General features: G+C 34.8%; 1 protein-coding gene across 6 annotated transcripts in view; it reads right to left on the bottom strand.

Moving 5' to 3' along the window:
• tna (tonalli) overlaps positions 1-14363 on the bottom strand; it is a 122635-nt gene that overhangs the window by 2381 nt on the left and 105891 nt on the right. For all 6 annotated transcript variants that reach the window (XM_067791107.1, XM_067791102.1, XM_067791104.1 and 3 more), the window contains 9 exons: positions 13142-13408; positions 2808-3499; positions 2484-2602; positions 2223-2355; positions 1919-2132; positions 1466-1800; positions 736-1392; positions 540-666; positions 81-428 (listed from right to left, as the gene is read on the bottom strand). In XM_067791107.1, the coding sequence (XP_067647208.1) occupies positions 81-428; positions 540-666; positions 736-1392; positions 1466-1800; positions 1919-2132; positions 2223-2355; positions 2484-2602; positions 2808-3499; positions 13142-13408 (2892 nt within the window). The remainder of the gene's footprint in view (positions 1-80; positions 429-539; positions 667-735; positions 1393-1465; positions 1801-1918; positions 2133-2222; positions 2356-2483; positions 2603-2807; positions 3500-13141; positions 13409-14363) is intronic.

Below are 14363 nucleotides of genomic sequence, written 5' to 3'. Positions count from 1 at the left end.
TACCCAGCCTGTCCTTAAGTAAATCTCATTTATAAGATGTGGATAGAATTGGAAGTAAAGAAACAAGTTTAAAAACTTACATTCAAATCTCCAGCACCATCATTGTTGTCCATATTCAATTCGGCATTCAAATCTGTTTCATTGAGATTCGACAAACCATTGGGCTGTGAGTTGATCAAAGAATTTATAATTTGTTCCTGTTGTGATTGTTGGACTGATTGTTGTTGTTGCTGCTGCTGATGTGAATCATTCGTAGAAGCACGATTGGATGGTGGTCCACCGGGTTGTCCACCAGGGGTGCCAGGTGTTTGTGGTGAGGCATTTGAGATATTCGCATTCGGTGTAGAAGGTTCGTTATGCGCCGAACTCACACTAGGTGGACCGCCGGGTGTCATCGGATGCATAGGTGTGTGCGGTGTGTGTGGCATCTGTTGGAAATAAAAAATAAGGGCGTGCATTAATATTTAAAATACCAAGTTCAGCGTTGAGTCGTATATATGGTTTACACATTTTTTATTCAGTTGTAATACCATACTCACCTGATCTGTTAAACTTTTCTCCATAGCATTGAGCTGATCCAAAGAATTGCCCGTATCACTTGTATGCTGATCATTAACACCACCAACTTCACCAGCGCTACCACCATACATGTCGAATGGACTGCGACTATAAAGTGAGGAAACCGACAGTATTAGATTTGCTACCCTTTTCTGGGGAGGGCTATCATTAACTTACATTTGACCAGCGCCGGCTACATTGGGCGTGCTCGCATTCATGTCATGCTGCATATAGGGACTCATCGCCTGCGAGTTATCCCATGGTGACATAACTTTTGATTGATCATCGAAGGTGTTTTCCTGTTTAATATTCGTCACGTTGGGACCACCCATTTGGCCACCCATGTGACCCATTTGACCTGGCATTTGACTACTCATCTGACCACCACCCATTTGACCGGCCATTTGTTGTCCACCCATCGGACCCATTTGACCCGGCATTTGCGCTCCCATTTGTCCAGGCATCTGACCACCACCACCCATTTGTCCAGGCATTTGTCCACCACCCATTTGATTAGCCGCTTGTGCACCCATTTGCCCTGTCATCTGCCCATGCGATTGAGCACCCATTTGACCGGGCATTTGTCCGCCCGAACCTTGTGCACCCATTTGTCCTGGCATCTGTCCAGGCCCTTGTCCTAGCATTTGTGCAGCCATTGAGTTGGGTATTTGTGCTGACATCGCGCTAAGTGGAGAACCTTGATGTAAACCTTGCGCCGCGCGCCAATTACCACTTGAATCAATTATGACTTCATCCACATCGGTGCCATTAAGTTTGTCGAGAATGGCCCAGATATACTGATCGATTTCTAGACTTTCAGTAAGCGCAGGTTTACTGCAAGTAAAATAAGAATTGAATTATTATTAATAAATTTCGTTCGAGTCCGCTCTTTGTTTTAAATACTCACTTGCATTCGGGACACCGCCAAGCGCCACGTTCACAATTCATAAGCAAATAGGCTTCCAAATCAAAACACTGTACATGTTTGCATTCGTGTCCTCGCGCGGGCATACGTATTCGAGACTTCATGATCGGACATTTCAGTGAGATCTTAGTGCACTTGGTCGTTTCCATATTACTGGCGCCAGCTTCCAGTGGCACATTAGTCGTTGAGCAGACCATGAAATTACGTTTGATTTTGGCCACACAATGATCTACGGGTAAGCAATTGCGTTTGTGCAGACTCTGCAAAACATGCCGCACGGAGGGTCGATGGACTAGTTGCAGCACGAATAAGTGGGACTGGAAAATGGAAAAAATAGCAGATTAGGCATGTGTGTACAACAGTGCCTCAGTACGAAATACGAAGGCGCATATGTTATTTGGTAGAATTTGCAAATATTCATGTAAAAATACTTACACAACAGCAGGAACTAGCGGTTAATTGCAGAGTATTACGACCGGGTTGACAAACTGCTTTTAGATATAACGGCCGCAAAGCCTGACCCGTCTTCTCGGAACGTTCTATGGTGAGGGGCGTGGCATTTGCTGATACTGTTACCGTATGCGGCCAATTCGTGTTCATTTGTCGATCGTCTTGATGGAAGCATTTTAGCTGCAGCTCAAGATCAGAACTAAAAAAAGAAAAATGTGACGATCAGACTTCATGTTACGTAAAGGAAAGAAAAAAAGAGAGTTCCGTCAAAAAGGAAGTCCATACTTACCGACACATGAGCGTATTATAGACATTCTGTTTCAAATGGAATACGTGATTGCTGACAGACAGGTTGTGCAGCAAGCGGAACGGTGGAAGTATGATGCCATCACGTACGGGGAATGTCAGTCGCATCTCCTCGCCTACAAATCCAAGCATACAGCAAGATTTCGTGGGATAGTGAGAAAAAAGAAGATAGCGACAACAAGTAATAAATTAGAAAAACTTTCTCAACACTCAGATGAAAGGTTTAGGAAACAATCACACTTACAGTTATCCATAATAGGTTTGATATCTGGATTCGGACTGATGTATGGAACGCTGCAGGCAGGTGTTAATGGCGGCGTCGGATTACCAGGAACTGGACTGTGTTGGTAATTTTGCTGGAAACTACACAGGGAAATAAGAATTCAATAAATCTTTATAAACTTGCAAGGAGGCTATGGCTGGATAACAGGACATTTGGTAATTTGGCATACAATACGTTGGACTAAAGAAGGGATGATGGAAGTAGGATAGAGAGAGGATCATCAAAGTTAGGAATGACGAAATTATATCACATACATACATACAACGCATAAAAACAACTACTCACCCTTGATTCTGATACATTGCACCGGTATTTGTTAAAGAACCCGGACCAGCCGGACCCATACCACCGCCGCCACCACCACCATTTACTCCCGCATAATATTGATTTTGTTGATGAGCCATTGCAGCACTATAACCACCTGGGCCTTGTGGCATACCACGTTGAATTGAACTCACACCACCAGGGCCCATACCGCCTGGACCCATGCCGACTGGACCCATGCTACTTGGACACATACCGCCTGGACCAATGCTGCCTGGCCCCATGCTACCTGGACCCATGCCTCCTGGACCCATACCACCGCCTGGTCCCATTCCCATCGGACCCATTGTATTTGCTCTCCCATAGCTACCCATTGGCCCGCCACGTCCATAAGCACCTGCTTGCATTGGTACTGGTATACCGCTACCCGCTTGCGGATGCATTTGTTGGCCATAATGTTGCATACTCATTTGTGGAGGAACATTTTGTAGTGCGGGATTTCCCATCGAGGTATAGCTGGTGCGCTTTTGCGCCGCATGCATTTGTGGTTGAGGATATGGTGCGCTCCGACGTGCGTAACCACCATTCGCCATGCCTTGCATTTTGGCCATTGGACCTAGTCCATTCATTACCTGTTGTTGTTGTTGCTGAGGTGTTAACTGTGGTCCAACACCACCCATGGTCATATTTTGCATTTGACTCATTGGGTTCATCTGAAAGTAAGAGAAAAACAAATTTTGTTTTACAATACAATTCCACTATAACTCTAAAAGGATCGAAGGGAACAGTGTATACATAAAAGTTATGATCACTTGTCTGTTTGGTCAAAGCACTTTTAAAGGCCACTTTGGTTGTCATATTTTGTTCGGAGTTCCAAGGCCGTATGTGACTACATCTTGATGCGTCACAATCGTCGTCTTCAAAAGGCGGCGTATGGTCAGCCTTTGCTTCCACTGAAGCTTTTGTATCTATCAGATTTTCGTTGGGTGTTTCTTGAGGTACGTCTACGGCCGCGGTGCCAGCCATTATGGTGAGTAATTTAAATTTTGTTTAAAAATATTGATACACAAAAAGTTTTGCTGTTGAAAATAACTATTGACTCAAAGAAGAAAAATGTCAGTGCAAGTTGGGGTTTCCGTAAACCGCTTTGGGAGTATTTGAAATATTTTGAATTTGAGAAGTTATTTAAGTCAAAGAAAGTGGTTATCATGTACATGGCTTATGAGCTTTGAAGGGCTTATATAGCGCAAAGAGGAAGCCAACTACCCCTTTGAAGCTCTGAAGGTTCTGCGGATTGTTGGCCATGTGACCGTCCTTCATTGAAGTGCAAGTAAACAAACGTCGTACGAAAGATTGAACATCAACCAAATGAGCCCCTCAAAGAAGTCAATGACCAAAACTGCGGTGTTCTTTTCACAGCAGTGAGGCTGTAGTGTTGTGTGCTTCCCTACCATACCAAATGTTTTAATTTTACATCGGTAGGAGGATGGTCGCTTCAAGAATATCCCAGAAAACAATTTTTTAATATTGTTTGGAATGAAAACTTAAAAAAAAATTTGATGTTCCTCTGATTTAGTTACAGTGACTGAACTATCACGGTGAAATGCTGACTGAGGACATTTTAATTTCAACACTGAATCAATCACCAAATCCCAGCTCTCGTCAGGGGAAGATCTACCTGCGACAATGTAAACTGATGAACGTGTGATTTCTGCTGCGGCTAAATGACATTAGATGTCACAGTAGAGCGTTAATTACACTTGTTGCTCTTCCAAACACTTTTCTGTCATAGTCGCGGATAAAAATCCCTCAGGCTCAGAAGACTCAGCCACATATGACGCCGATCTTCAAAAAAACCGCATACTTTGCCAACACTACAAAAAAGCAAGAATAGAGAAATATTTCCACCTAGGCCATTGAAGGAGTAATATTGCGCTAAAACTATTGGTGCTAAGTCTATGCTCTTCATCAATATCAGTAATTAGTCATGTGCCTAATTAATCGATTATTTAAAAATAATTTGATTAATTTTTCTTCAAAAATTTCATTAATTCAAAATGCGATTACTCAATTAATTCAGTTTTTGATTAATTAAGTTTAAAAGCTAATAATTGAATAAAAAAAATGTATGAATCGACTAATTGACTTATTACTACGATTACTTCTTAATTAAGAGCAAAATTGATCGATTAATTGAGTTTTTGTTATGACTAGATTTTGGTTACATACAAAATTCAATAAAAATTTGTTTTATTAGTCAACTTTCTCTGATAACGTACACAAATCAAGAATTTCAAAACTGTTAAACTTTCAACTAGCCACAAGTTAGTTGGAAAATGATCAGTATATAGTTAGTTGAAAATAAATCAAAAAAAAAAAAAAGCTTCAGTTAAGTTCCTAGCCGAATATTGAAAAATTTACTAACTATAAGTGTATTAAGTTTCCTACAGATCGCTTACATTCATGAAATTTTACCTGAGATAAGAAAATAACATCAAAAATTATTGAAACATTTTGTCATTTATTACTTTCCTGTTTTATTTTCGTAAGTTCAAAAGAACTTCAATGAATTGAAAATAATGTAAGCCCATTTCAAAAACGTTTTTAAAAGTAGAGTAGTTTTCGATAATTTTCATCAAAATTTCCAAATTTTTAATTAGAAGTTTAGGAAATTTAGTTGAAATTTAGTGGAAATAAAGTTGAAAACATTTCGTATGGACAAAATTTCAAACATCCCTTAATAAAAAATATTTAAAAATGAAATCCGAATATCCAGACACCTTGTACTTTCAGGGAAAAAAAGAAAAAGATTACAAATGAACTGGACTACTCGAAAAATTTCCTAAAATTCCTAACAAGACAGTTAGCGAAGTTTTGGGTTTTTAAATTAAAAAAAAATATTTGACGAAATTTGCTTATAATTTTTACTGCTTGTTTTATACTCGCAGCGGTACATCTATGTAATTAAAAAAAAAAAAAAAACAAACAAACAAATGTGATTGCTCACTTTAACCTTAACTGTCCGGCGAAGGTGTCACCGCAATCACTCTGTTCATCAGTTGTGAGTGACAAAGGCGTAAGCGCATGCTCACACGATTTCTATGCAAATTTTACTAACTTTTATGTTTTTTAATAATTGAAATAAAAAACATATGGCTTATTTATTTACCCTTTATTGTGTTACTAACCACTTTTATTTTGCAAAATTTTTCATCTATCTATTTGTTGTTTTTGGCACTAACTTCATTTAATTATTAGTATTTATAGCCACAGCTGTTAACTTTTTGTTTTCTCTCTAAACACTTAACATGTGCCATTATTTCTTTTTTTTAAGTATTATTATTATATTTGCAATGAATTTAAATTTTTTTTAAGTTAACTATTTTTGTTTTGTGTACCTGTGTATGTATGTGTGTATGCATGTACGTCAAGCGTTTGCGTGTCGATGCATTCGCCACCTCGTCATGTGGTATTTAAAACAATTAAATTTTGCTGTTGAAATTTTAACTGAAAAGCGCAAAATATAAAAATAAAAACAAAAAAGGAAAACCGCTAAGGAAAGTAGAAAAAAAATCGTCAAAGCGCAAAAAAAAAATTACAAAACGCTTAAAAACTGCATATTTAATATACAGACTAACCAGACGCACTCTTTTGTAACAGAGTTGCAAAAAAATACTAAAAGAATTTCAGCATTTTGTCTTAAGAATTACAATACCTTATAAATAAAATACAGTGGCTAGTAGATTTCGCAAGTTTCGAAATAAGTATTAAATATCCACCCATCGCAGTAAATTATAAAGCTGTTGGCAATACAAAGGGGACAAGTGCATCCAACAACACCCTTATGAAGATAAAATTCAAAATTAGTAAAATATCGTAATGAAACGTTAAACAAAGTTCTCTGTTTATTTCTAGATCGCTTACAAAAGATTACAGCTTTGGGGAAAATAAATCTACTGTACATTGATTGCAAGTATGTACATATTATTGTTGTACTTTTTACTATTTTAAACATGCGATTTGGTAGCTACAACAAATGTGTACAATCCATACAACGCAGTAAGTTACAAGCAAAATGGAAATCGGAAAAAGGTAATAAGAATTACAAAAAAAAATTTAAAGTTTTTTTTTTTAAGTAATATATTTACTGACAATTGTAGTCAATATACATATACTTTTCTCTTTTCTATACACAAAAGTCATTTGCATTTGCGCTACAGGTATGCCGTTTGTAGTATGGTTCAGTGTGTTATTTATAAAAAAATCGATTCGATACTTGAAATGTCTGAAGTTCAAACTCATGGTAAATGCACTTCGCACTCATCGAATATTATATATTTTTTTTCTCCTTCAAAATGAGACAGCAGTAGTAGGCTACTGACTACATTACTTGTGTACATAGTAGTGATGCAAGAAATCAATAAACCGAACTCGTGGAGGTAAGCTTTTTATGGATTTTGTAAAATAAAAGGACTGAAACAATCGAATATCGGGTAAAGAATACGAACAGAAATATTATTGCAAACGCAGTGCAGGCTGAGGACTGTGATCTATTAAAAACAGCATGTGAGTGGTCTTAAGCCTTTCACCTATATTCTTAAGGCAACAACGAAAATCTCTGGTGTCGCCATAAATTACTCAGTTCATTGACCTAAATATGGCTAAACTTGCTCTCCACAATATACTTTTGTAATCTGACGGCCATTTTGTCATGTAAACTTTAAAAATTATCTGCCCCATAAACACAAATTTTATTTAACGAAAAAACATTATCGGACAGATAAATCTCAAAGTTTTCTTAAGAATTGTAAATTAATTAAAAGCCAATTGTTTGGTAAATTGCGTAAATAACGATATAAACCTTGTTCTTCTTACGTCCTCAAGAAGAGCTTTTTAAGTAACGCATATATTTTTTACGTCATAGGGTTTTTTGGTTGGTAAATGATCTTTTTTAATAAGAAGATATTTATTTGGCGTTCTTGCAACAGCTAAGAGACTATTTCGTTAAGCCATTACAAAACAATCATACCTGCAAAGCTTTAATCTATGCTTTGAAGCTTGCGAAAGCTGACAGGAACTTTTTTAATTGGCTTCAAATAAACGGAAGCATCCTGTACCCATCATTAAAAAAACTACAAAGCTTAAAGAAAAGCTGTACAATATGCGAAAGCTTCTAAGTTAAGCTTTTTTCAAACTTTTTGTAACTGCTTTCTCTTATTGATTCAACAGCAAAAATTAAAGCTCTTTGAAACAAAGGTTTTGTAAAACTTTTACTACGGTTTCTCAATAAAGCTTAGAAAGTTTCACCATTCCCTAGGTGATTGAGCAACAAACGTTTCAATTGCATCCTTCATGCTACACTTTTTTTAATTGGCTTCAAATAAACGGAAGCATCCTGTACCCATCATTAAAAAAACTACAAAGCTTAAAGAAAAGCTGTACAATATGCGAAAGCTTCTAAGTTAAGCTTTTTTCAAACTTTTTGTAACTGCTTTCTCTTATTGATTCAACAGCAAAAATTAAAGCTCTTTGAAACAAAGGTTTTGTAAAACTTTTACTACGGTTTCTCATTAAAGCTTAGAAAGTTTCACCATTCCCTAGGTGATTGAGCAACAAACGTTTCAATTGCATCCTTCATGCTACACTTTTTTTCCTATTTAACTTCAAGGTTTTCATTTATTTCAGAGGATTGCAATATGCAACGCTTCAGTGCATTTGTGCACAAGCTCGTACTTAGAATTTGCTCAATACATATTTACAATATGATGACTACAATCAGCTCATCATTGACAGCAGCAGTAGCATTACCAAACGGCTTCGAGAACTCTCTACTCATAATTAAAACAATCCAATGACACAATTAATGAAAATAATAAAAAAATAAAACAGAAAAATGTTTAGAACTATTAATAGATAAATAGATAGTGTAGATAGATCGATGTCAAATGTACTAAATTATTATATAGACGCATATATTTATTAAAGCTAAAAGCACAATTGCATAAGCTGTACATAAATATAGCTATTAAATTGATCAAACACTTGTGATATACACTTATGATTAAAACAATAGCAAAAAAAAAAATATTTGCAAGTTTTATTATTTAAAATTAAAGGAGCTTCTAAACATCTTTAGGAAAGCTTTAAAAATTTCGGAAAGATTATATAAGCCGATTTCGAACACAATTTCAAAAACATTCGAAATTTTGAGAAGTTATTAAAAAATCTTCATGCAATTTTCGTTGAGTAAGAGAAATTCGAAAAAGGTTTTCGATAAAATTCGGAAATGCTAGAGGTTTTTAAAAACATGAATATTTCGGCAAAAGTTTTCGTATTTGCTTTTTATAATTATCGTTTAAGATTCGAACATTTTCATGAAGGCTTTTGAAATCTTTCAGATTATTTCGAAAACTTTTTCGAAACTGATTTACATAGAAAATTTAGAAGTTTTGATAAACATTTTCAAAAAGTTCTAAAAACTTCGCATTAATTAGAAAGCGTCTGTACTACAAATTTTCTTATTTGTAGTTAAAACTTAGCAATATTTTGAAAGCTTCTCAAATTTCTTCGAAAACATTTTAGAAGTTGGTTTACATTTTTGGGAATTTTGGTATTTTTTAGAACACTTTACAGAGTTTTCGCAAAAAATCGGATATCTTCATGACGGTTTGAAAAACCTCTCAAGTTTTCAAACTTTTTCGAAATGCGAATATTATTCAATATATTAAAATCAGCTACAAAACTGCAACTAAAAAACTTCTCTAAAATACTAAAAAAACCAGACAAAGTTTCCTAAAAATTTCGAAATTTTCATGAAGACTGAAATATTTCCCCTAGTTTAGAATTTTTTCGAAAGATTTTACGCAATTGGTTCACAGATTTTTCGTGAAAAATTCCGATATTTTCTTGTAGATGTAAAAACTTCTCGAATTTTTCTACAAATTATTCTTGATTTTGGTTTTCATAGTTTTCATTTTTCATGATGATTTTAATGCATTTTTCGAGCTTCTGGATTATTTCGAAAATGGATTTGAAATTATTTATAAAGCTTTCGTCAAAGATATATAATCTTTCATGAGAGCTTTTATTTTTATTAAATTGCATCGAAATGGTTCTAATAGTTTTTGAAAACTAGACTTTTTTCGAAAACGTTTAAGAAACTGATTTACATATTTTTTGTTAAGATTTTCGTGAAAATTTTTAAGTTTCGGACATTTTGAAAATCAAACACAACATTTTGAAAAACTTTTCGAATTTTAAAATACAAAATTTCATATTTTTAAAAAAATTTGCATACATTTTTAAGCATTTTTTAAGTTTCCGTACAATTAAAACTTCTGGAGTTTTCGAAATTTTTCGAAAATGTTTACGAAATACCTCATAAGATTGCAAATAATTTTTACTGATATTTTTTTAACCGAGAGTGTTCATGAAAATACCTTTGCGATCGTGCTAGATATGTTTGCATGAGATTGACGTATATGCACTTTTCAATGCAAATCATTGATCACTGTTGCTTAATATTATAAAAGCTTCAGGCGCTGCAAGCTGTGCTTTATAGTTTTTTTTCCAATTTTGTATTTAAGAAACTTATATACATATTTTTTTTAACTAGCACCTTACCTTTCGGTCGCTATGTCGCTCTATCTATATATCTTTTTTTCTAATTTTTATTTTTGTAGTAAAATTAGTCGAATAATTGCTGTCATTATATTTGTTATATTTAACATTAATAATGTTCACACTCACTTCGTCTGACTAAGTCATGTGAGGCTGAGGCTGCGGCTGAGTAGTTGGTTGCAAATGTCACAATATTTTCAAATGTGCATTTATTGTTATGTATGTGCTTGTATGCGCGTGTACATTTGATTTACAAAGCCTTAGAGAAGTAATTGAAAAAATCAGTAACTATTAAATAAATAAATTTGTTTACATAAAAATATACATACATACATACATAATAGGGTACACAACACCGATACCATGTATATATTTGGGTATATCCAAATCCCGATTACTTGTCCATGACAGAAAATTACGGCATTGAGTACCATGCTTTGTGCAAGAAAAATTGTAAAATAGGAGGGCCTTTGAAAAATGTATGTGCCCTTATTTTGAGCACACATTATTATTCTCTTTCGTTTATTATTTGTTGAACAAGCAGAGTGGCAACATCAGAGCAGGCTATTGTTCATCGCGCGTTTCCAAACAGATATTTGGCAAATTATTTTCTGCGTGCTAGCAAACATACGGGCATACCTTTTACCTCATCGCTTTTTATCAACTAGTAAACCGCTACCAGCATATTGATTTTACTCTTACTAACACAGCCACAGCTTCAATTTTGGTGACCACTGCTTTAAAGTCGTTATTAAACAGTTGTGCTTGTTAACCGCCTTAGCTTGCGAGTCGTAGCTCCTTTAAGTATGCTTCTCGTTTCAGCAAGCTTAGAAAAAGCTACCAAGGGATCGCTAGGATCCCAATTTGCCGCATCCCGGAGTGTAATTGAAACACTTTTCGAGTTTGCAAGCAATAGTTTTTCGCAAAATGTTTATTCATACAAATGTTTTTGTTTTTGTAATTTTTTGCTAGCTCTCGAAATAAACAAAGCACACGCGGCAAATTTTCAATTGTTTCGCATTAATAACACGTGAATGTAAAAAAAGCTATGTATGTAACAAATTAAGCTAATAAAGTAATTTTAGTAATCGCTGTAAATATAATAGATAATATGCAAACATTTTTATGAATAACAGATTTGTGTAGAGATTATGCAGTAGAGGTGAATGTAAAACTTATATTCATATTTAACAAAACTTAAACTAAAAAAAAATAATTACATAAACCAAATTTCAACTCAACAAAGTTTTAACTAAACAAAATATACTAAACAAATAATAGGGAGCAGCTTTTGCAACTTAGACTAGCTTTCGTTAAATTTTTTTTTATTAAAGCTCTGAGGAAAAAGCTTAGGAACTATTTTTGTTCTATGCTCAAAGAAAAGGTTTATTAGTAAACTTTACACAGAGATAAAATGTTTCTTAAGTTTAGTCGTCCGGAATAGCACTCCGCCTTGCTAAAAGTTGTTGCATAAGAAAATTCGATTAGCGAGCTTTTTACGAATTTTTGTTTACATTTATTGTTTTGGAAAAGTTTTGGATTGAGAGCTTTTTAGTGTAAACAGCTGTTAACAGATTGACCCACAGCTGAGCTTGATTAAGAAATTTTTTAAACGAGCTTTTTGCGAATACTTTTTAATTTGAAAATAATTGGATTGAGAGCCTTTTGTAAATGAACAAGTTAGCATCCCATATACAGAAATGTGTTGAAAAAGTTAAAAAAATTCCAAACACAGAAGCTACTTGAAAGAGTTTTACGATATGTTGTTGAGGGGAATTTTGAAAACCATTTTTATTAGGTTAAGTGAAAAACAATTCTACTTGTCAAAGATTGATTGATCTGTGAGGGCTTTTTCCAGCTTTCTCACATAGAGCGTGATACAGACGTTGCAGAAGCATGTTGCACATCAAAACATTTTGTTTGCTAGAGGTAGATTTTTAAGTACTAAGCTTTCGACGTTTTTCGGATGTAGGGAGCTTTTAGCACCAGCACGTTTTAAAAATGTACATGGGTGGGCATCATTACTTTATTCGGTTGTACAATCAATAGTTACAGGCACGGTAGTTAAAAATTCGTACATTTGCGCCCAAAGGATGCAACAAATAAACAAAGTTTTTTTTTTAAATATAATAAAAATGTCTACTAAATTAAAAGAAAATCTTCCAAAGTACACACGCCACTAGTAAGCAGAAACTTTAAAATTAAATCAAAAAGTAAATTTAGCACTTATATACAATAGATTTATACAAATGCTCACTAAATTTACCATTGCATACTTTCAGGTACTTTTATTTCATGATTCTGCTTTTAAAACAACGGAAATAGTTTTAGTTTTATTAGCTGACCGATTTTTTGTAAAAGAAAACCTAAAGAGTTCATAAAGCATATTCAATCATTCAATGGATTTTCATTTCGTGCATATTCACGTTTCTATCCTTAGTGCACAATATCGCCCTGAAGCCAATGCGAACAGGATTTAATGTTTCGATGCGCCACGTTGAAGGATAACAAAGGATGTTGAATAAAAAAAGAGAAAAAATAATTGATATCAAACAAAAAAAGAGCAACAAATAAATTTACTGCAAAGCGCAAACTGCAATTTTTGCCTTCATATACAGTTCACATATGCTGACACATACAAACGGCCTTGAAACTCACAAAAGGTTAAGGAACATTATTTTTTTACATTTGTGTGCTTGTCCTTTTTTTTTTGTTTTGTTTTTATTTATACTTACTTGATGCCTTGATGGCCCCATACTGGGACTACCATTGGGGCCAACACCACCACCGCCACCACCATTATATGCATTCATATGACCCATTTGCATACTGGAAGCGGTATTCATGCCCATATTTGGATTACTTGGCACTTGAGAGCCACCGCCAATACCGACAGTGCTATTCATATTTGTGGCACTTGGACTACCACTACCGGTGCCACCAATATTGCCATTCATATAAAGATTTTGCACATTGCCGCCATGCATTTGATTGGCACTCATCTGTAAAAAAGAGAAAATAGAGACAAAAAAATAAACGAGTGAAAGGAGCTCAAGATTTGAGTAACAAATTTATTCAGTTATTCATTGGAGGTATTTCAATTCAGCGCCTAAAATCCTGCTTCACTTAAACAACAAAAAAACAAAAAAAAAGAAGAAGGGTGTATTCCTGTAAGTAAATACATTTTTAATCTCATACATTTATATTTACAATGCAAATAACACAATAAGCGAACAACATTTTGGCAAAAAGTTCTTAATAAAGACTTATCTTGTTTGGTTGTTTTTCCGACAGGGTGGATAAATGATGTATATTGGAACGATTTTCCGTCATCCCTTGTCAAATTTGGTTTTGAGACAAACCGGTTTCGGCGTTGTGCCATCATCAGTGACGATTTTCGTTCTGATCTGTTGTTGTAATTTGTCCTGTATTTATAGTTCGTAGGTATATGAGCAGGTATTGTCAAATTGATGCTTGTGTATATTTAGTTATGTGTATGTGCTGTGTGTTCGTTCAGAACCGAGGGTGGTTTACTAATCGATTTGTGTGGATGACTGGGTTAGGTAGAAATCTGTGATTTTAGTCGTTTGACCTTCTTTGTCGGTTTTTTGTTTTGGTGTGTTAATTGTTTTGTGTTTATTTGCTGTTGTGTGTTTGTTTGTTGTACCTGTGTGATTAAGTTGTTTCCTGTAAACAAGTTTTAAAGGCTCGAATATTGTGTCAGAAATTGTGTTTATCTGTTCGTTTATTATTCTACCGTAGAATGTTTTCTGTTTGTAGATTTCCATGTTTTCGAGTACGTTGAGACGTCGGCCCTTTTCTTGTATGTGAAGAACCCTAACTGTTTTATTGATGTTTGCTGGGGAACATTCATTCTCGACCATGTGATTCGCGAAGTTAGACTCGGGTATAATGTTTGGATTCCGTATTTTTTTGTTGTAATCTCTAATATGTTCT

This window comes from Eurosta solidaginis, chromosome 5 (assembly GCF_040869045.1).
Source record: "Eurosta solidaginis isolate ZX-2024a chromosome 5, ASM4086904v1, whole genome shotgun sequence".
NCBI classification, from domain to species: Eukaryota; Metazoa; Arthropoda; class Insecta; order Diptera; family Tephritidae; genus Eurosta; species Eurosta solidaginis.
Note: the sequence above shows the minus strand (reverse complement) of the source record. Positions and strands in the feature narration are given on the sequence as shown.